Source organism: Filicampus tigris, chromosome 10 (genome assembly GCF_054856515.1).
Source record: "Filicampus tigris isolate MCC_2025a chromosome 10, RoL_Ftig_1.0, whole genome shotgun sequence".
Taxonomy (NCBI): domain Eukaryota; kingdom Metazoa; phylum Chordata; class Actinopteri; order Syngnathiformes; family Syngnathidae; genus Filicampus; species Filicampus tigris.
In genome coordinates, this window is record NC_141226.1 from 23,719,890 (window position 1) to 23,743,360 (window position 23,471).

General features: G+C 45.1%; 2 protein-coding genes across 2 annotated transcripts in view; one reads left to right on the forward strand and one right to left on the reverse strand.

The window, feature by feature from the left end:
* Nucleotides 1-310: 310 nt before the first annotated feature.
* greb1l (GREB1 like retinoic acid receptor coactivator) lies at nucleotides 311-23,394 on the reverse strand. Its single transcript, XM_086043869.1, has 31 exons — nucleotides 23,220-23,394; nucleotides 22,962-23,138; nucleotides 22,544-22,720; nucleotides 22,227-22,403; nucleotides 22,033-22,155; nucleotides 21,545-21,667; nucleotides 20,240-20,377; nucleotides 20,016-20,141; nucleotides 19,528-19,665; nucleotides 18,682-18,867; nucleotides 17,515-17,814; nucleotides 16,847-16,975; nucleotides 16,067-16,201; nucleotides 15,259-15,456; nucleotides 14,967-15,144; nucleotides 13,736-13,925; nucleotides 12,918-13,051; nucleotides 11,880-12,222; nucleotides 11,637-11,752; nucleotides 10,263-11,034; nucleotides 9,541-9,658; nucleotides 9,321-9,467; nucleotides 8,898-9,037; nucleotides 7,844-8,005; nucleotides 6,356-6,560; nucleotides 6,079-6,241; nucleotides 5,416-5,643; nucleotides 5,191-5,332; nucleotides 4,562-4,762; nucleotides 3,498-3,636; nucleotides 311-2,518 (listed from the first exon to the last, which is right to left on the reverse strand). Exons 1-31 carry the CDS (start codon nucleotides 23,374-23,376, stop codon nucleotides 2,355-2,357), a joined length of 5,826 nt encoding a protein of 1,941 aa, XP_085899995.1. The 5' UTR covers nucleotides 23,377-23,394; the 3' UTR covers nucleotides 311-2,354.
* The window catches only part of rock1 (Rho-associated, coiled-coil containing protein kinase 1), a 78,182-nt gene continuing 63,742 nt past the window's right edge, over nucleotides 9,032-23,471 (forward strand). The window contains exons 1-7 of the mRNA XM_086043873.1: nucleotides 9,032-9,637; nucleotides 11,886-13,646; nucleotides 13,728-13,952; nucleotides 15,296-16,225; nucleotides 16,716-17,825; nucleotides 18,677-18,852; nucleotides 23,235-23,400. The gene's annotated coding sequence lies outside the window, so the exon portion shown is untranslated. The remainder of the gene's footprint in view (nucleotides 9,638-11,885; nucleotides 13,647-13,727; nucleotides 13,953-15,295; nucleotides 16,226-16,715; nucleotides 17,826-18,676; nucleotides 18,853-23,234; nucleotides 23,401-23,471) is intronic.

A 23,471-nucleotide genomic window follows, 5' to 3' on the forward strand; every position in this document is an offset into this window, starting at 1 on the left:
CATATTGTATTGTACTCGTCGTGTGAATCATATTGCAAACGGAGTGAATCGTACTTTTACTGTAAGGGTACGGCCGGGGGCGTATTTAGTCATTTGGGGGCACCTCCACATCTTTGTAATGATAATTTTAAAAAAAGTGTGGATCTGAAAAAAATTCTACTAAAATGTTTTGTTTAAACAAGTTTTCATTAATATAATAACCTTGATGTCCAAGCGCCACAGTAGTTATGTCACCGCAAATAACTTTTCTGTTTGTTTTCATATTTGATACTCAGTCAAAATCAACATAAAGGCCATAGGAGAAAAAACAAACATTTGGAAAGTCATTTTTATTATTATTATTATTACATTCATCAATTTTGAACAGCAACAACAACAACAACAACAAGAACAAGGACAACATAGCACGGCTCTGCTGTGACAACATGAGGTAGATGCCGAGGCTACCGCCGTGCTGCTTCTCTCTGCGAAGATTGTGTGAGCAACTTGCATATTATTCAACGACGTTTATTCGCGCGGACCTTTTTTGGAGTAATAGACTTCTGATCACCACAATTCTTTTCGGAGGGGGGCTGATTTGATTGGTTTCCATTATTTGGTTTGGCAACTTGTTTAGTGCAAGTTCACTCCATTCCCTTACGCCTCAGTGACATTCAGTCGATTCACCCACACTTAGCGTGCACGATCAAACGCTTTTTTTCTACATGATTATCAGTCCAACTATAATGCTTGAAATAAATAACTCCCTGGTGAGCGCATACAGACACCCGGTTAAGGACACATTTTAGGTAGATTCTTCTTGCTGACAGAAAAAGACACCAATACTGGGTAAAAGTTACACGCACACAAACAAAAAACAACATCAGTAACCCTTAGCGAGTGGCATGATAGAATATATTATTAATAATAATAATAATATGGTAAACTTTAAACAGTACAGTAGTCTATTTCTCTTGTTTTTTTTTTTTTTGGGGGGGGGGGGGGGGGTCTCAAGCGACATTCCCTTTTTTTCCTAGTTTTTAATTGGTCCACGCACGAGTGAGTGTCACTTCTCCTTAAGGCATATTCTTTGGAAAACCCTGCGCACAAACTCATAGGAAACACATTCTCCTCTGCCCATACATAAAGCCATGTTTAAAGTGGACACATTAAGGAAAATTCACTTTTTAATGGCTTGTATAGTATAGATGGCTCTGGAGTGCCTACTTAGCCGTTGACGTGAAATTAAACAACCAAGTACCTGTAAATGTTTAAAAAAGAAAAACTGTAAATGTTTTATCTGCCTATTTCTGAAAATCTACCCGAGCGAACTATTTGGGACTTCTGCATAAAAATCTTCCCCAAAGCAAGTTGATCAGATAGGCTGGGTGAAGATCCAGAGCCACTTTAAATTGAAGAAACATCCACGCCCCTGCTATCACGTCAGAGCCAAACGGTGAGAAGAGCTGCATGGAGTTTTAGCATTATTATTATTAGCAATTAGCATTAGCTAACGGCGTTTGCTTCTGATAAGCGGTGCATACTGGATTGCACGGTGAAATTAATGTAGATAATATGTCTCCTTTAAATTTGCCTTTGTTACATGGAATAGTGCAGATACAATCATATAAGCATCAACGTTTGTTATGGCGCGTGTACCTCGGTGGTGTGCAAAGGGGGAGGGGGGCTGCAGTAGGGCATCCACAAATCTTCCTTTCTCTCATTGACGAAAAATTCCATGGGGCATCGGGAATGAAGAAGGAAGCATGCCGCCTAAGTAAGCAGACGTAACTTTCTAAATCTTCCGTCGTTAGGTAACCAAACTGAACAATTTGTATCGATTCCATATTGGGATGTGTTCTGTGCATGTTACAACACACCAGCTCCATTAAAGTGTCGCACGCTGGGCTGGATAAAATGCTCTGGTGGGCTGCAATATGGCCCACCCTGTTTTTTGTTTTTATATGACGGCAAATAATAACGGCACTTTGTATAAAGAATGTACTTGTCATACTGTATGTCCACTAGGCAGTGTTTTGTGTGGAGTTGTCAGGCAGTGAAAGGCATGACGGGACAAGAAAAAGGTGCAGCTCGAGGATGTCTTTGGTGCCAAGAAGAAAGTAAACAATGGGAGAAAATGTCTTCCCCTCTTATTCCCATAAGTCTGATTTTCCCTTTTTAGAAACCCTGAGATAAACACGATGCGTCCACGAATGGGCGCAGCGTGGTTAAAAAAAAAAAAAAAAAAAAAAAAAAGTCAACGTACAATCATAGCATAGCATAGCGTCCATCAGGCGAGCACATGCGTGTCCTCTCCTAGCGCGTTTTGATGGCAAGAATGGCTGGCTTTTGCTTTTGCTTTTAGGCGGGGTGGTTCAAACGTGGCGTCCGGTGAGAAAGTAGAGGGGCCGGTCCTCGCTGCAGTTGGCCGTCTGGAATTCGTCGCGCAGGCGGAACTGCCACTCGTCCTCCAGCTCCAGACGCACGATGGTCTGACGCAGGGAGCTGCGGTCCTGGCAGATGACGCACAGGGTGGCGCCTGTAGGATGCCGTCGCAACACACGGCGCTTTTAGTGCTAATTCCAATCGCCGTCACACACCGATAGCTGTTGCTAATATTTTTCACTCTTGAGGCTCGTCACCAAAATCCAGTGGCAGTGTGCACATTTAGTGCCTAGGCCTTCATCCATCCATCCATTATCTGTACCGCTTCTCCTCACAAGGGTCGCGGGGCGTGCTGGAGCCTATCCCAGCTGTCTTTGGGCAGTAGGCGGGGGACACCCTGAACTGGTTGCCAGCCAATCGCAGGGCACACAGAGACAAACATCCGCACTCACAATCACACCTAGGGGCAATTTAGAGTATCCAATCAACTTACCATGCATGTTTTTGGAATGTGGGAGGAAACCGGAGTGCCCGGAGAAAACCCACGCAGGCACGGGGAGAACATGCAAACTCCACACAGGGAGGCCGGAGCCGGGATCGAACCCACGACCTCTGAACTGTGAGGCGGACGTGCTAACCAGTCGACCACCGTGCCGCCGCCTAGGCCTTCAGTGGGGGAATTTCCTGAATTAATCAACCTCTTAATAGCACCATTATCAACTGGAATCTCGAGAATTTTAAAATATCGTAAATAAATTAACAAAAACAACAAATAATAACATTTTAAAAATGGATTCTCCGGCTGTTAAAATGTCGCATGAATAAAAACGTTTAAACTGTTAATGAAGATTATTCAGCAAATTGTGTGTGTGTGTGTTTTTAATTTCCTTTCCGGAAAACCATCCGTTAAGGGAATTTCCTGTTTATTTTTTACATTTATTTTGACTTCCTGGGTTCCTCAGTTTGGGGTTCAAATATGGGCTTTGGGGTACACTGCCTCCCCCCCACAATCTAAAAACATCCAGGTTAGGTTCGTTGAAGACTCTCGCCTAAAGTCGACTGGGATAGACTCCAGCAACACACTTGGGACATACGGCGGGTAGCCGCAGTCGGTGTACGATGTGGGCTCTCACCTTTGAGGAAGCGGAACTTCTTGAGGAGTCCGGAGACCACGAAGGAGTCGCAGAGGTACAGCAGGAGGCCGCTGAACACCAGGCCCTGGTGGTTGAGGTTGGTGGAGTGTGGACGGGAGTTGATGTAGCACACGGATATCTGACACACACACAACAACGCACCAGTTAGACAACGGCAAGTGACACAGTGTTGGCGTTTCAAAAAAGTCCCCAAACCCTGAAACGGAGCCTGGCGGGGGAGGGGCAAACATGGACTGCGATGGCACCCTGACTTACATGTTCAGTTCTTTCTGTGACCATGCTCGTAACGTTCTCCACTGAAATGGATGGAAATTCCACTCATCCATTCACACACACCCAAAGAAATGAACAGTTTTTCCTTAATAGCTACATTTGTTTTTGTTTGTGTTTTTCACCACGCCCTCCTCAGTTTTGCCAGCTTCTCCTTCATTTCATGGACAGAGAGCCAAAGATTATAAATTATTTTAACCCCTGGGCAGGCGTGATTGCCTTTATCGACTCCTCCTGCTTTAGTAAAGTACCTATCGTAGAAGTAAAGCCTGCTTGATCGCGGGTTCCGGTTTGCCGTTCTGCCATTTCACAATTTTGGGGGGGAACAGTTATAAAGCATTTTTTAAAATTTTGGGATGAAGTTCAACTTTTAGCCTTTCGGTGCTGGCACACGGTTGTGTTTAACACTGTGAAAGAAGAAGAGTAAAAAGGAAGCGTTTCAAACTCCGTTGTCTCAATCTGCTCCCATCCTGCGTTTTACGCCTACAACAGCAACGGCTGTAAGTTCATTTTATAATAGACATCTTTGGACATGATTATTGGTACATATTGTCAGATGATAAGTTCATTACTTTGGAACAAATGTGCAAAAAAAACCCCCCAAAAAACAAGGCAACCACTCGAACTGAAGGTGGCCAAATATTGTGAAGTTCACTGCTGCAAGACTGGTGGCGGGGTGTATGAAGCTCATAAAGTAAGTCTTTTTTTTTTTTTTTTTTTTTACATAAGTTGGGGCACTCAGAGGTCAAGGTAAGAGAGAACTCACTACTTACCTCCGGGCTGATATTGAGGTAGCTGTCAACGGACAGGACCGGGTTGTTTGGGTTCTGAATGGCTTTGGGGAACAGTCGGTGGCTGCAGCTCTGCAGGAACCTTTCCAGCAGGAACTGGGCCGGCGCATCCAGCAGGGTCTGCTCGCTGTCCGGGGCGCACACGTACTGCGAAGGGCTGATGGGGGCGGGGTTTTCGATTTCCTGGAGATGGAGAGCAAAACAAGAGAAAACTCAAATTTGGAAACAAATTGGTGTCTTTGAAGTATCGCTGGAAATGACCTAAAAAGCCCCGGAGTATCACTTCAAAACAAAATGGCAGATCTCCTTTGTCTTTTGGGGTATGGCCCCCTGAGACATTTTTTCATATGTCTACTCATGATGATAAACATACCTACCAAATTCCATGCCACCCAGTAAAAACGGCTTCAGGGTTTTCCCAAATATCGTCGGTAAGGCCCATTTTAAACCAAAATGGCAGACTTCCTGTGTGTTTTCGGGCATGGCTTATTAAGACTTTTTTTCTACTTATGATAGGCCATGCCTACTGAATTCCACACCACCAAGTGAAAATGGCCTCGGGGGCAAAATCTTTAGAATTTACCATTGTAGGGACAAGTCGAGGCACGCACCATGAGTTTGGGTTTGACCATGTAGTCTTGGTTACCCCCGACTGGAATGTGCTTCTTCATCAAACTGAAGCCGTTAAAGCGACACAGCAGGAGCCCGCTGCTGTTGACCCGAAGATTGAAGTCCACCTCCTCACAACTGTACCTGCCACAAAAATAATAATAGAACAAAAAAATCAGGAAAACAGAGGGAACCTAGGCAGCTGACTCCGGTCTCCCCGCACTTACCGGTTGAGGTCGTACTGGACGTTCTGGGTCAGATCCACGTTGAGTAGGACAAAGTCGTGCAGGTGGCCCCTGCTGAAGGGCCTGCCGGGGGCCTTGCGGGCCAGGCTGCTGCTCCACTTACGGGCTCCGCACATTGCGTAGAGGGGGATCTTGGGCGTGGTCTCCATGTGGCGCAGCACCACTTTCAGGGACACGTTGGTAAGCGCTGAGCCGCCGTCGGGTGTCTCGCTGTGACGCGAGAGACGAACAGTTGGGTAAGACTAGGACAACACACACTTCCACACAGGCAAAATGGATGAACTACTGTCCGGTCCATGGAAGTTGACTGTGCCATTTTAAATCTGGGGTGGACTGAACCATTAAATTGTCTTTTTTAACCAATCCTACTTTGTTCACTGCTTTGGTGCCATCTGGTGGAATATTGGTGCCGAGGAACTATGTTGAAGTGAGGAGAGGAGCTTCATTTTAGATAAAAATAGTACTTTGCCACCATCTTCTGGCATTTGTAGGCAATCATAATCCTCTTTTGGAGGTATCAATTACTCGTCCATTTTCACTATTCGCAGCAGAACTCAGTCCCAAGATAATAGTCCTCATAGCGGGTAACACTGTTAAAAAACAAAACAAAAAAAAAACAAACTGTGGTTGATCTGTAGGTACCACCTGCTGTCAGCGGACTGCTGGGCATTCCACAGAACACACGAGTCGTCCATCATGACGATGAAGGGCCACACTTCCTGTCGCTTGATGCCTTGTTCCTCCCACCGGTTCCTCTCCAACTCCAGGTTGTGGTATGACAGCTCCTTGATCATGAAACGAGCAGCGCCTAGAACGGACACGGACACTAATGTAGTAATACGCATGTATGTCTAATATATTTTTTAATCATTCTCATCTATTTCATATGATTGGCGGTCGTACAAATGGTGACGTCACTTACCGACTCCAGAGTTGTTGAACATGGCGGGCAGGACGAGCAGGATGTGGTTGGGCCAGTACCTCCTGTAGTGGGGCATCTCAAAGTGCTTGACCACCAGGATGTGCAGGTGAGCGGCGCCCTCCATGGCGTGATAGATGTTGAGAAGGCCGTGCTCCTGGCGCCCCGTCGTTGGTGTGAAGATGGGGCTCTTCAAAAGGTCGGGGTCCTGGAGACCAAGATGAAAGACCCCCGCAGTGTTACATTGATTCGTTCCTGCATGCTACCAACACAAACTTACCTATTTATCCAATTGTCCAGTTTAAAAAAATAAAAATTCAACAAAAAACGTTTGTAAGTCTGCACTTCCTGTTCCATGGACGGTGGTTGACTGTACCATTTATCATTCGATATCTAAAAAAAAAAATCTACCATCACAAAATAAGTGAATGTGGCAAACGTGACGCAAATTAAAGAAACAGTCTTTGTCCATTTGTTCTTGAACAGGTTACTTCCTGCTAAATGTTTTTTTTTTTCTGTTTCTACTGTTTCAAGACAATGTTTTCTGAAGAATTCCAGATGTTTTCCTGTTCGAGAATGTATATAAATAAAAGATAAAAAAAAAAAAAGGCTACTTCCTGCTTCCTGTTCGGGCGGATGGTACCATTTTCTAAGGTGGCAGGCTATACCATTAAAAGGGTTAATGCCATAATCAGTTAAAAGGCAAACAAAAGAACATTTTCCCACATATAATTACATTTTTTTGGTTTTTTTTTTTTAGCCATAAGTAGCTAGTTAGCTAGCTAACGTTTGTCAATATATTTACAAATTATCACAAAGATACATAACTGAGGTATTGAGGGATGGTGCCATTTTGATTGCATGATGTACTGTACTATTCTCAAACCAGTGATGAAAAGTAAGTACCTTTTTACTTTTTACATTTAATGACTTATTCTTTGTCTACCCCAAAACAAAGGATGGTTTGGTAGCTATGGTGTAATCCTGCAATTAACCATTTTTTCAGGGAAGCTAGCTAATTTGCTGCCAAGAAGCTAACAAAAGAAATATGACATTCTGTAAAGCTTTTTTAAAGCTTTGAACTGTGTGTACCACTCACTTCATAATGACCAATATGAATAACGAAAATAAATTTGACCAAAAATTCATATTTTATCATTAATGGATTATTCTCTGGTCCTTGTGCAACACTAATTGCCTCACAACATAGGTCATGCAATTTGCTAAGCAAATGCTAGTACATATGTGCAATAGTACAACTGTGCTTATACCATTAATCCCATTCATTACCTTCTTGCATTATCATTTATCTTCTGTTTTTTCGTTTCATCTTATATTTATATTTTTCCCCCTGGTTTTACTAACTAACTAACTAACTAACCAACTAACTAACTAACTAACCTTAGTGCCTAAGTCTAAGTGTTATCTTTCTAAAGGCTGAATGTTTTATACAGCTCTTGAATTGTATTGTGCAGAAGCTTGTGCACTCACCTTGGTGGAGACGAGAGGCAGGCGCATGCTCTCCAGGTGGCTCCCCTGTTGACTGAAGACAAAGTGCCGCTCTTTGTCTTTGGGAATGACAAACTGGAGCTGGACCTCCTCTCCCAGCATGGACGAGCAGAAGGTAAAGGCGTGGAAGGTGCACTCAGACAGCTGTCACCCACACACGCATTGAAAGAGTGTTGCATGTGAGGATGAGAGGGTGCAATACAATAATACATGGTCAGCACTTGAAGGCACGCTTTATTACCTCTCTACTATTTTTTATTTGGTTGTTACTTGTGTCAGAGATATGGCTTAAAAGTGTTTTTCTTACAAATACGGGCAGTAATTATCACATCAAGGTTACAAATGGCACACAATAAACTAGTTTGTGGTCATGCGCCACAAAATGCGTGCTCAGCAGCAGCGCTGTAGTTACCGTTTTTCGTTGGATTATTTCATATTTATGGACTCAAAGTACTTTTCATACAAATATTTACTGTAATTGTGACTACTACTGTATTAGCATAGGTTAGTGATAGACGACGGCAAGTAACTTAGTACTTCGGGTTATGTTGCTGTCATGGGAACCGAACTGCGTCGTAAAATTCCTCTGTACAGTGGACCCCGGCTTTTTGCGGGGTGTAGGGACCAGGCTGGCTCGCGAATAGCGAAAATCCACATATAATTGAAGCCCATTATGAATGCGTTGGAAAAGAAAAACTGATTTTGAACAATGCGGGATAAACCACCAATAATCGTTTTCCATTAAAAAAAAACCCAGGCCCAAATCAATATATAAAATATTTAAAAACATTTGATAAATATTTTTGCATGGGGGAACGACCACTATTTATACCACTACTGCAGGGGGACCTCAGTGTACGATAATCTCGACATACGCATACAATTACAATTTTGCCTTGGCCATCTAGATGCCAAAGTGATTGATTAGCTGACATATTTACTGAAATCGTGTGAGTGCACATTATTTACTAACATCGGTAGCAACTGTTATCATTTGAGACACATAAACAGATGTCCGTCCGGCGGGTGCACTCACCTGTGTTGCAGGGCTGGCGTCACAGTAGTGGTGACACTGCTCACAGTGATGAAAAGCGTTGTGAGCGGCGAAGCGAGTCAGCCTTATGGACTTGGTCTCCCGCTTAGCTTCCGTTTGGCTTGCCTCTTCTTTCTTCAGAACTGATGCGGCAAAATGCCATTTGTTTGAATGCATCACACCGTGTGGATTCAAACCATAGACCGTTCATAGACAACACATGTACTTCCGGTGGCAAAAACAAACAAATTCTGACATGTCATTTGACCAAGGCAGGGAATTAATGGCTTGAACGATGAATTTGGCCTATGGCAATCAAAACCCAAATGTCATGTGAGGTAAATGACTTCCTATTTGGAACTATCCTACTGCCTATTATTTACAAACATTGTGAAACGGTCCATTGAGCCGCAGCTGTCCGCTCACCTCTGGAGCGCTTTGGTGTCTTGCCGCAGTAGACGGGGCTGGCCTTCCTGAACTTGGAGTCTCGAGGGTTTGGGTCAAATGGAAGCTTGCGCATGTCCTCGACGTCAGGCCACTGGGCGTTTACAGGCGTCGCCACCTCTGACGTCTCTGTGGCGAAAAACCCCCGATTAGCCGCCGTCACGCTGACAACCTCACGTCACAAGTGTCAACCGTCCGTTACCTTCGACCGCCTCTTCCTCGTCCGACTCCTCCTCGTCGAAAACGTCCACTTCCAACAGTCTGATGAGCATTCGGAACAGGATGCGAAGGAATTGCAGGTAGGCTCCCGTTTTCCCCACCTGGCAAAAAGCAGTGGGCAGAACTCTCATTGCTTGACAGGGAACACATACTGGCCACAATATTTGGTACACATCTTCATCTTCATATAAGAGGTGTATCAAAAAAGTCTGCCGTTACAGAGTTTCTTTCATTCATTTTTGTATTACTTCTCCTCAGCTTTTTCTGAATGGAACTTTAAGCGACACAGGAAAAAAAAGGTCAATGTTTATTTGTTCATTAATTCCCTGTGATTAGCTAGCAACTACTTCCGGCCCGGGGTGTACCTAACTTCTCGCTCAAAGTCAACCATGATAGGCTACAGCTCACCCGTGATCATATTGAGGACAAGTGCTAAAGAAAATGGATGAATGCATCAAATAGAATTTGAAATCAGAAGCCACGGATAAGAGTGACAAATGAATCAAATTTAAATGCAAGTGTCCAATTAAGAAGTTGGTTGAAAAATTACAATCTTTAAAAAAAAGTTCCCCAAATGAAAATAAAAATAGTAATTGAGCAAGAATCCCGAAATAGATAGAGCGGGCCACAAAAAATGATGTTTGACACGTGCGTCCTACAAGGTCAAAATGAGAACAACAGGAGATCTTGTATTCAACTCGCTACCTGCGGCGGTCCGCTTAGCAGGAGGCGTCGGGGGTGCGTCGCGGACGGCGCCTCGTAGTCGGCGTGGTGCTGCTTTGCGACGGTCCACTGGCGATAGTAGGCGCTCTGCTCCTCGCCGTGCAGGCCCGACGTGACGGGGGGCCTCAGCGGGCTGCTCCAGGCCACGTCGGCGTGGGGCAGCAGCGAGAAGGAGCTCAGCTGGCCGCCGGAGTCGGCCGACAGCAGGTTGTACGCCGGCCGCGACATGATGACGGTACGCGGCGACACGCGTGTCGGCTTGGGCTGGCGTCCGCACTGCGTGGACTGGCTGGGACGCTGCGTGGACGAGGAGGAGGGCGACGGCGAGGAGGAGGAGGAGCTGGAGTACAGCGACGGAGAGGCCTTGGAGGATTTGGGAGGGTTGGACGGCAGCTGGCTGACCATGGAGTCGCACTCCTGCTTGAGGCCCGACGGCTCGGCGCCCGCCGGCGCCGAGGCGGAGGGCTTCGGGGCGGCCTCCGCGTTGTCGGATGAACTGACGCCGTTCTCCACCAAGGATCCCGAGGTTCTGGTGGCCGCGCTGCCGTTGCTCTGAGGTCGCTCCAGCTCCTCCCCGTCGTTCATGACCGCGACCACCTTCTCCCCGTCTGACTCCCGGGGGCCGGCTACTTTCTTGGGATCCTGGACCACGCCCACGGACACGTAGGTGCAGGCCAGGCCCACCTCCTGCTCCAAGGCCGTACGTGTCAGGTAGCTGGAGTCGATCAGACGCAGGTCACTGTATTTCAGAGACCTACAGGGGTAGAAGGGGAAGGGTGTTGCTATTTTACTCTAAGTCAATCCCTCAAGGAGAAACCTCTCTGTACCTTTCACTAACAACCCTGGCTGAACTTTGCTCCTCCCCAACATACAAAGCTTGTCACTCAGTCGAGATGTATCATTTCAACATACTTGCTTGACACCAATTACTATTTAGACACGTTTCGCGACCATCTTTTTAGTTGGTTTCAGAAAGAGATCAAAAACCACGAGTGGGGGTAGGTTGCACAGAAAAAAAATGACAAAATGATGGTGAATGATGAGGAATAGTGAACCACTGGGGATTATGAATTTTAATGGTGAAACCTGTTCAGTTAAACAGCCAAACAACTACAGTGGACTGTAGAGAAACATACAATTAGATATTGTCACGATGAGCGACCATCATCGTGATCACTTAAGCGGGCTACGACCGCTATTTGAGCACTTTCTTTCCCTAAACAATTTTAGCTGACATTTTGGGAGAAATACACTTTGAAAATTGCATAACGGCCGTCGTGACATCACGCAAAACCTCAACCAAGGCAGGGTACTGTATATTAGGCAGCTGTACAAAAGGTAGAAACGTAGAATTGCCTGGGGAAGGTCTCTCCAAGAGGGTCCTTCCCTGTGAGGATGACGATGCAAGGCAGGCCCTCCAGATCCTCGTAGGTGAGTGGCACCCAGTCTTCGTTTTCACATCCCCGCCAGGCCTGCAACAACACACAATTGATCGCTAGGATTTTTATTTGCCCGCGGGGACCATGCTTAGGACACGCAATCAATTGAAAACATACTGCAGTGTCCTTGGTGGAGGTAAAGGTGACAAGCATATCTCACCCGTAGGCGACAAGTGAAGTTCCTGGGCAGGATGATCTCAGAGGCGGGGCTGCCCAGCAACACGGCGAAGCACAGCTGGAGGCCCAGCTTGTCGCGCACGTCCTCCAGCCGCTCGCGCGCCAACATGGCCAGCTGCAGCGAAGGCACGCGCACCAGCAGCATGTGTCCGCGGCCGTGCGAGCCCTCCCGGCCCGGCGCGTTGATCAGGTCCTCCACCATGGCCAGGGTCTCGGGCGTGATGTGGTCTCTGAGCGACGGCGAGGAGGTGAGCGCCATCATGGCCTCCGTGTACTGCTGGATGAGCAGGTAGCTGCGGATCACCATGCTGTGCAGGTGGGGGTGTCTGTCGCCGCAAATCAAACTTCATCAGTACGTCGCGGTGCGTTTGAAGTCATTTGAAGCAGTGCTTCTCAAACTTCCCTGTAGCTTGGGGTCAACAAAATAATTTGCAATAGTGTGTTTTCCCCAGTATATCGCAGGTTTTCAATGCAACTTTTGAACATTGAACTTAAGAATACTTTGAACGTACAGTATGAGCACATCGATGTTAGTCAAAGCATTTTTAAAAATATATTTTCGCAAGTCTGAATTTAGAGTTGCGCACCTTCGTCGTATCACCACCTTGTACTGCAACATACCGAGCAGCATGGATGTCTACTTGAAGTGATGTAGCATATTTCAGAGCAAGAGAAAGAGGCGTAGAAGGTCCTCAATTAAGGTAAGCTGCACTAAGAGTCATTGAGTGCTTAAATTTGAGTACTCGCCGATACCAAGTGCCGATTCCTGATAATGCATCTAATTAAGCCTTGCAATAAAGATGAAAATGTGTTTCAAGTAAATATTGCTCAGAAACACGCAAAAAATCCTTCTTGAACTTCATTACATTGAATTTGGTTACGTTACGTTAGTTTCTATAAAAAGCCCGTGGCATTTAGGGGTGCACGGTGTACTGATGTCTTAGGTTTGCCAGCGGGTCCAATTTGTGTACCCAAAACATATGGGAACCCCTGATTTTAGTCACTTTGAAAGTTGTCGGACCTGTGCAAGAGTGTGTGGACCATCTTCTCAAAGGCGTCGTCACAGCGCAGAATAGGGCTGGCCACGCCCCACTGCAGGGATCTGCTGTAGTCGCCCAGGCCAAAGTAGGCCAACTCGCCAGGAGAGAGCGACCCCTGTTGGAAGATAGAGCACACAACATGACCCATTGGACCCTATAAATATACACTCGCCTTCTCCAGATGGATACACGCATGCTAATAATCTGTCCTAATTTATCAGCATTTACCCCCCTTTAAAATCAAAGTCAGGAAAAGGCCCAATTGCTGCCTTCCAAATGGTGGTTTTCAAACTGGGGTCCTATAACTCTTTTCCTGAAAATTAAAACTTCATTACCATAATATTGCAAACTTTTTTCTCTAAAAATATGAATTTCTTTTCTTAATAATCCAACATTTTTTACTTGAATGGGCTCAACTTTTTAATTCCTGTGACATTTAGAAGTACACATGATACTGTATTTATATTTAATTGGCGTTAGGATTATGAGGGCACCCTGGGAGGAAAAAAAAAACCCTTGTAAGGGTTTCCTGGACCCAAAATGTTTGAGAACCTCAAAGAGGCTTTCAAATTCCATTTTATGCATCCAAATTAGGAACATTTAGGCGTGGCGGCCTTGTGCTCAGCACGTCTGCCTCACAGTCAGGAGGTCTCATGCCCTCGGAGAAAATGCCCACCAGGAGGCGCAATTGAACAACCTAAAATGCTGCGGTAGGCATCCATCCATGTGATCCATCACATCATCATCATAAGTAAGAAATACAAATTTTGTCTTTGGTTTTGTTTTTGCAGACACTCACCAGGCTGTCATTGGAGGGCCAGTGCACCTCATTGTGCATGCTGATGCGGGACTGGTGGGTCTGCAGCGTGTACGGGAAGCAGCTGACCTGCAGCACCAGCAGGTTGACTGCGTCCAGGACCTCCTGGCAGTTGACCACACGGTCGGCCAGACCCTGCAGCTCTCCGTGGCACACGGAGCCTGACAGAGCACTTGTTAAGTGGGAAGAAGAATGTCAGGTGATTTTTAGTCTTTTGCTTCAAAATCACTTTGAAACAACTACAACGCATCCCACATGACATTCTCTGGATTTTCCCGTCTATTTTTAGCATCAGCTAAATTTCAAATTATTTAGTCAACAAGCCAAGCTCCTAGTTAATGAACTGGCTAACTGTCTATACAAACAAACTTTTTAAAAACTTCAGTCGCCATTGAGAAAATTGTACTTGGCCAAATTAAAAACAAAAAACAGAAAACTAGTGGTTGTTTGATAGTTAGGAGCCTACTTACTGGCTGGCCACTTTGTGGTTTGTGAATGATGGCATAATGTGCAAGTGCAGTTTGAAAAGGCCTTTAGCTGTTATTTTGGTAAGAGGATAAAGAATATATGACTGTGAGGGTTGTCGTATGCTTTGTCTGTATGCGTTTCTACCGCTTGTTGTTTTAAGTCTTGTAATTACTGCTACATTGACGCTAATTTCTTTAGCCTGTCCATGGGCGTTTTGCATTGTGTGTTAGCATTAGGCTAGTAGTAGCCTTATCGTAAGACTAAGTTAGCATGGTTTGGTTAAATACACGTGTAATTCTTTGTTTTATGTTTAGTTGGCCAGTAAACGTCAACTGGGAATGGCAATAAACAGCTTGAAGAATCATTTCTTGTCCAGCAAACTGCTGCTTGTTTCAAGGCAAAAAATAGACTGAGTGACCAATTTCAGAGAGAAACCCTACAAAATGAATGCAATGAACATTACAGGACTGTTGATAACATAAGAGCTTGGTGGTGTGGACCAGAGAACGCAGTGGGCCCTATGTGGTCCGGGGGGCGCATACTTTGTCTACTCTTGATATATTTGCAAACGTACTCGTGTGTAGAGAACACCTGCAGAGGAGGCTCTGATATAAACTCAAATGACCTGGCCCACATGTATGCAAACGTCAAGGTTCTCCCTCCTCCTCGCTTTGTTTTTTATCATAAAAAGAGACCAAGGCCAGACAGGCCGCCCAAATAATTTTTTAAAAATTGTGTCTGGTACCTGGTGAGGTCGACATGAGAGTTGTCGTGGATAAGGACAAACAGAGTGTACGGGTTCTGTTTGACTTTCCTCATAAAGGCCTCCATCTTGGCGTGCACGTCGGTATCCAGTCGTACTACGTACTTGTCGCACTTCTGAGGCGGGCACGACTCTTCCATCCCCAAGTCTAATAAGACGCCTGTGGGGCGGGGGTGGAAACCGCAACCAAAAAAAAAAAAACGGAATGCATTGTTTTTTTCCGCAGGTTGGTTTTAGTGGGTTTTTTTTCTTGTTGTTGTTTTTGTTGACATACCTGATTGTCGGATGCGCTGTGCTGTCTGGTTGACCAGGATGTGAGAAGGCGGCACCAGAACCAGGAAATCCACTTTGCAGAAGCGGCCCAAGTCCAGGTTCTGGCTGCCTGAGTCGGCAATGGAGCAGACCTGCGAGAGGAGGCGGCGCGCCACGCTCAACTGCGTCGGAAAGATCTGGAAGAGCTTGCTGAGCAGTTCTGAAGAAACAAAGAAACATCTTACATTATGCGGCGATGGCGACTTTAAACAGTGATTAGCGCTCTAGTAGAGTCTAATGTGGTCGCCACAATGTTGTTTGCCTCCGTGTTTATGTTCTGCGACTTGTGCCACCCAGTCTATCTCACCTCTTATTGTGTCGCTGCATTTCTCTATTCTAATGCATTTTATTTCGTTTTAAATTCCATTTTAACTTGACATGAATAGTAATACACCGCTCCACAATGTTGTGTGCTTCCATGTCAATATTCCCGCAAGCTACGTGACTCGTTTATTCCACACAGTCTGCTTCCTTTCTTGTCCTATTACTGTTTTTCTGCCTATTACTATATATTCTGTTTTAAGCACAATTTTAACTTGACATATATTGTAATATGCCGCTCCACAACATTGTGTGGGTCAGTGTTATGTTCCGTGACTTATTTATTCAACACGGCCTGCTTCACTTCTTGTGTTTTTTACTGCAAAGAAATATTCTTTCAGATTTGTAGCGCTCTTAGCCAGCTGAACTATGCAGTTGTTGCCTCCTCTCAAGTCAAATTGACTAATGCAAACATTGTTGTGTTTGTTGTGGTGTGGTTCGAGCCTCGCCTCTGTCCGAAGGTGGTGACATGCTGGCGGCCTCCTGCGAGTGGATGTGGTCAGTGACATCGCCCTGGTAGGGCTGGATGACCTGGCCCTTCCGTCGCCGCTGATACCGCACCAGCTGCTTGTCCAGATTGTCCCCTGCGAGCACAAGCCGTCGGCATGGTAACGCACACACACACACACAAATATGAGGACATGAGTCAACACCACACGGCATACAGTAGATATGCGCAATAGTCACGTATAATGATGCAGAGTTGATTCACAAACTCTTTGAAGAAACTTTTTTTTTTTACTATTACCCATGCGTAGTTAGTTAGTTACCGGTACTTACTTACTTAGTTGGATGTATAAAGCTGTATGTTTTTGATGATATTCAGTAAATATTTTTCCACTTATGACAATCCATAAGTGATGACATAAAATTGTCCAAATTCAAAATCCCTTACTAAAAAAATCATCGGATCATCAATTAGGATTTCCTTACACTTTGCCTTCGCCTTCATTTTTCAAAGTTACTGTTCACTGTTACTGTTCACTAAATTTAACATGATCAGATGCTGATCTCCCACTAAAATCTCATCAGATTCTGTAAGTATTACGTTTTGTTTTAACGTTTACTTTCCTGTGTTATTGTTCTTTCATTTTGCAGACAGATGCAGATATCTGGGTAAATTCTTATGCAATATGTTGTGCGTGGGAAGGATCTTAGGTCAAAACAAGTACAGAACTCATCAGGCCTTCCTGAGTGCTCTAGATTCATTTTGTCAAATCAATCCTTACCGAGAGAGGTGGTTTTGAAGTGAGACGCCAACACGCTGACTTTGCCGGTGATGAGCTCGTAGCTGATTTCCTTCAGGAACTCGTTGGTGGTCAGCATGCCCTCCGCTAAAGCCCGCGCTTGGTACTTTCCTGTGACGGACACATTATAGACTTTTAATATCTAAGCATTTAATACCAGTGGTGAGCCATCAGGGACAGCAAGGCTGTCTCTGCTCTCCATAATATTATCAGAAGCACTGACAACCTCTAAATTGTAATATTTTTTTCCACAAAATTGCATCAATTTATTTTTGTAGTGTTTCTCTTGGCAGCACTGCTTCCGATAGTCAACTGAATTTTTTTTGTCCAATCAGATTTCAGCTTCAGAAAACAGGCGATTGGTCGTTACCTGAGCCCTGAGCAATGGTGATGTCATTTTCAGTTGACGGGAGTGACAAAATGGCCGCCCCTGAGATGGCTAGATTTTGCTGCTCATATTCCACAAATGCAAAATTCATCAGAATGCCATGTTTAGACTAGTGAAGGCGCATAGAACATATTGTTGCAAAGAATTTTGGGTTGACTCTCCCTTTGAGAGGTGGAGTCCCCACTGAAAGGCCAGGTACCAAATGCATGGCCCGCCACTGTTCAATGCTGCGTGTGAAATGAAAATGACGTTGTAAACGTACCTAAGACCATCACGCAGAACTCATTGCCGCTCATCTTGGAGGAGTATATGATGACTACGTAGGTGGGAAGCGACTGCTGCAGGTGGGGACCCTCGCTGATGGATCGCAGCGACTCGCAGATGCCCTCGCCCAGCGAATTGTGGGTGACCACCACTTGGACCGCGCCCCCAGAAACGCTGGCCTCCAACCGAGCTAGCCAAGGCAGCTGGGACGGGGAGATGGCGGGACCGCCGGGACAGCAGAGCATGGCCTTCAGGACAATCTGCTCCAGCTCCTCCCGAAGGGGGATCTGCTCTGGACCTGCACAACAGGCATGTACGCCAGCCGTTTGTGTGTTTGTTTAACTGGAGTCGTGTTTCTGTTTATCCCTTGAGTGGCGTTTGATTTTATTACCCTTTCAGCTTGTTCATGGCCATTTTTGTCCATATAAAGACATCGTGCTCTATTCCTCTGAACGGCATATATGCTGGGAACTTTGGTAATTTCTCAGACGAGCGCAGGCCAGCGGTTAAGAGAGAGGAAGGTCTGCGCCGCGGTGGGAGTGATCACAGCTGCCTTCAATCACGGCCTCTCATTCCCTTGAAATGCAGAGTGCGCGTCGCGTACTGACCATCTTGACTTGGCGGAGCACTGGCAAGCGTTTTTTTTTTATTTATTTTTTTTAACATGGGCAAAGCAGGCACATGGGGGTCCAAAGCATAAGTGGTATAAAGTAGGCACTTGGAGACAAGCCCCGCTCCCCAGCTATGCCGGCCAGTGGGATGATATCAAAATTATAATATAATATACTGTATGATAATAATAATAATGCATTTAATTAAGCAAGCTTGGTATCTGCCTGCGCCCTGATCAAATACACCAAAATTGGGTTGGACTAGCAGTCTACACTTTAGACGTGTTCTGAGTAAGCGTAAGATTAGATCAATTTACTGCCACCAAATTCCACAGCCATCAGAGGGAACGTCCGATTCTTAAACTGAAATAGAATCTTGATAGTATGCGATGGTATCTATAGATCTTAAAGGCGGCCCTACTTGTCAAAACACGGTATTCTGATTAATAAAATGCCTCTGAAATAAATAAGTGAAATGGACAGCAAAGTCAGCACAGAGCACTAACGGTTAAACAAGGCTTTTTTTTTTTTGTCATGTGGATTTTGCAGCTCACCTAAACGTGCCAAGTACTGTAATGTGAGCAGAATCATGGTCTCCACACTGAGCTGCTGACTGCTGCTAAGGCCAAGGGTCTCCAAAGTCTTCTCACTCAGCTGGCCGTTCTTGTAGCAGCCCACCAGCAGGGGGCTCACCACCACTTCCCCGACATTGCCGTAGAAATAAAGTAAGCTGCCGTGCCCTGGATGAACAACAATAGGGTGGAAACAAATCAAAGTGGGGAGGAAATCTGTTCAATCGAAATTACATTCCTGCATTGTATACAGTCATTCGTTCGATGAATGAAATTCTTTAGGGGCCCTTGAAATGCTACCGAAGATCGTTATCACGGGTTTTATTTCGTTTTTCAAAATCCAGTTTTCATCGTAGTTTGCTAAAACAGGATTACACTTTTCAAATCTGAAGTGGAAGAAATTCCTTCACATTTTGGTGCAGATTTTTGTTAACCATACAAACCATTTTTGGACAATTTCCTTAACAAGTCAGCGGCTAATTCAGGCAAATACGGTAGTCATTTATAAAAGAACAAAACCCGGTGCTGTTTGGCCTTGGTCAGGTCTTGGTGAGGTCAGAGTCCTTATCACTGTTGATATTTAGGCGAGCGGGGTCTATTTTCAACAACGACAGTACTTTTTGCTGCTTTATCCACTGCGGGCTCTACTTGACAAGGAAGCTACGAAAACCAAGGCACATTGAACACGGCGATGTGAACGAGACATGCTTATAAACAACAACAAAAGCGGAGAACTTAATTATAAATTGTGCTCATTTTCATTCCATTCATTCTGAAAGCAGTTTTGTGGATTTTAGTAGAGAATGAAGACGAAGAGGAGTCTGTTACCAATGAGAATGACGGGGCGAACCCCTGCACAGTTGAGCAGGTTGTCCGGGATGATGACCGACCCCCCCGCGCTGACAGGCTGAGGCTGGATGACGCCTGGCCCCGGGGGCTGAGGAGAAGCCCCCCTTAAAACAGAACCTGAACAGTAAACACAGGAATGACAACACAGGGATTATCTAATATTCTTTTCAGGTCAAAGACATTTTGGCAGGCAATTTACATTTAATAAGAGCAGAATTACATGGTAGAAAGTTTTTTTTTGTTTTTTTGTCCTAATTCTCCAGAAGCTCTATCTCCATGGAGATAAGAGGGTGACTCATCCCTAAATGACCGTAGAAGGTCACTAATGTTGTTTTGTCGTCCTAAAAGCAGACTTGGAGAGATTATTGGGGAAAAAAAAGACTACGTAAACATGTCTGCTAAAAAGCAGATAATAAGCTATAAGTCTGATTCCGAAAACCCCTCACCGATAATATTCCGGAACCCACCTGGAGGGCAGACGACGGGTCGAATGGCTGGCACGGGGACGGCCGTGGGCGGCACCGGGACGATTGAAGTGGGATGCCAGCTCCGATGGCGCTTCTTGGGCGGGCCGGAGTTCATGGCAGATGACACTAAGTGAGAAAAAAAAAATAATAAAAAACAATACAAAAAAAATCGAATCGTCACATGTTGAACGTGGAACACAAGCGATGGAGGAGAGAAGTCTAACCTGGACTGTCTCCCAAATCACCGGCTCGATACGCTTGGCCCTGAGCTCCTAAGGTGACCTGGGAGGGGCTGAGTAAGGGGGGACGCCCGTCCGCAGCCAAGCCATTCGTCGGCCCGTTTACCCTCAGCGCCGTGGGAACTGGGAAATCGCAAGGAATATGGCCTTAATACTACGTACCATACTTTGATAGTCTTACTCTCTTAGGACAAAACATTAAGTACAACAGCACAATCCAATGAGATCTAATACAGTGGCTTCTCTTTTGTTTACATTGCAAGAAAGCAAAGTTTTCAATATTAATGGAACATTTCTCAATGAATTATGATGTTTGGTTTTTTTTTGCAGGATGAAAATTGAAAAGGAAAATTTTGATTCATTTAAATGTTTCTAATTTTGTTTACAATGCCAGAAAGCATTTCAAAATCTTTTTAGTTGTAGTTTTTTTCTCCTCAGAATTTGGTTGGTAATTGTGGTGAATGTGATTTATTATTCATTTTAAATATTTTCACTTTTGTTTACATTACCAGAAAACATTATTCAAAATGTTCATTTCGTTCATGAACATTTATCATCAAATAATGATCTTATTTTATTTCTTACAAGACTTTTTCTCACTTTGTTAGTCATTAATCTATTTTAAAGTTAATTTATAATTTCCAAATTTTTTTGACTTTTTTTTTTTACCTTTAAACATTTACTAGTGAATCATTATTTTGATCATTTTTAACAGGATTTCCCCCCCCATGTTTCTTAATCCAGTTCTAATCCACTCTAGTAAATGTTTCATTCATTTAATTTTTTTGGTTTTAATAGCCAGAAAACGTCGGCAATTAGTGATAGCTCACCACGTTGCAACAAATTAATGTGGCTGTTCAATAATATGAAAGCACTTCAAAATGTCTCCTCTGAGTTCCGATACTTGAGCATCTATTACTAGTGACCCAAGAGGACACTTTCCAATCTCATATTCACTGTGTACACAATACACCAAAACATTGATGCCGTCCGTTGCGTTTTGCCTGTCAATAACACACAACCTTGTAAGAGGGGATAATGGATAGCCAAACCTAACAAGTCATTACGGCATTCCTTCCTTTGCTATTGATTGCTCTGCGTGTGTGTGTGTGTGTGTCGAAGGTTAATCTCCATGGTCAGCCGTGGCTCCATCTGCTTTGTGCATGAACCAAAAACACAACAACAAGGTGTAGCTAGGCAACCTCTGACAATGCATACATCAGCACCTAAATCCCCCACCGGGCTTTCTAGGAATGACGTGAGAGTGAGAGCACAATTGCCACTCTTCACCTATCGGGAGCGTCTTGTTCCCAGGTGTGGAGGCCAGAGGCTTGATGAAGCCGCACTCTCTGCTCAGGTCAGGACTGCTGAAAAAGACAGACGAGGCCGGCGTCATTCTGGTGGGCGGAGAATCTGGTGGTGGGGGGCGAAAAGAATAATATAAGTACAAATAAGGGTTGAATAAGGCATCTTATCGAGATATCAAAGTCAGAGTTTCATTTTTGTTTACATTTGATTTAAAAAAAAAAAATGACACGGAGCATTTTTCCGCCCACTTTGTTATTGTAGTTTTTTTCATTTTCAATTTAAAATTTTGTTTACATGAGAGGTGAAAATTTTTTGAACTCATTTAATATTTTCCAGTGATTGATTGTTAAGTATGACGCTAAAGTATACAATACCTCTTGAAGTGAATAGAGTGGAAAATCTTGTAAAAAAAACAAACCCAAAACAATATAAAATCATTCATGCCCTGCGACTGCAATGTTTTGGCTCACCTGAAAGGGAGAAAGGAGACGATCCGTTTCCGCTGGTTCCTCCATTTTCTTTACTGCTGACTGAGGACGACGAGCTGGGTTTGGACGTGGACGCACCGCTGGGCAACTGACGGGTTTTACAATCTGAAGGGAAGACGACAGAAGAGGCTTGCGATATGGACAAAAGGCCGCTGTGACATTGAGGCGTTTGATACCTTTCCAACAGATGAGCGGTCCTTTGCACAAAGCACCCTGAGAGTTTTTCACCAGGTAATACTTTAAGTGCTTCTGCTTCTTGGGCTGCGTGGATAGCTTCAGGTTGATGTGGTTGGAGAACTCGGTGAAGTACCTGAAGCCCTTCTCGCCGCAGCCCACGCAGTTTCCGGAAAAACCTGCTGGCGATGCAGAGGAAATTGTTTCTACGCTTCAAACGAGACGGCGGTATGAAGACGCCAGTAAGACACACAAAATGGCTGCCAGGCTATGCCAGTGAGATGATGCGAGAGACCGTCCAATCGGGGAACACGCTGACCTAAAAGTGCATTTTTGCCGTTGTCGTCGGGCAAAAAGCGGCGGTCCACGGCGCACACCAGGATGTGCTCGGCCACGCTGGGGGACTTGGCGCCGACCAGCTCGAAGCCCGTCGGGAGGTCGATGGGCTCCGTCGCCATGGAGACCAGGCGCAAGTCCTTGCCGGCCTGGCAGAATCCTGAAAGTGGAATGTTATTTCTGTAATTATTCTTAATTTTGTCAAGGAAAGAAACATCTGTGGTGTCTTGACTGACAAATTTTAGAATATATTCGCTCCCATATCAGTCAACATACAACATTTTGTTCCCGAAATATCACTGTACTATCAACAACACATTTATTTCCAAAGTGAAGAAAACAGCCAAGGTTACAAAAAGAGGAGATCTTCTTTTTAAAAAAGGCTGTGGGTAATGTATTACCTTCCATGGTGCAGCAGCCCTCTGGCACAGGCGTCTGCATGTAGGGCAGCGGGGGGCTGTTGCTGTCCGAGTCGTCTTCCTCCTCCAGCTCCTCCGCATCGTTGGACGAGTGGCTGTTGGTCAGGACCTCCTGGCCGGGCAGCTCGCCGCTGTGGAGCTCCGATTTGGGTTTCACATCTGCGAAAGGATTATTATCGTCATATCAGATTCTGATTGTTCGCGTCTCCCCGTGAGAGAGTACGCCACTGACTGACTGACCATCCATGTTGGCAGGATACGGCTCGGGCTTCAGGTAGAGCTGCGTGAAGATGGGCTGCGGATCTCCACTGCTGGAGCGCAGCGACGCCTCGATGGAGTTGTGCAGGGCCTCTTCGAAGCGAGCGGACTTCAGCTGCCCGGCGTAGGAATTTCCCATGATCTGGCACAAGGACAACATAGGGTGAGTCATTCACGCGCAAACACCTTCGTTCCGTTAGCGTTCGGCATACATATTTGCGGAAAGTGAATAGA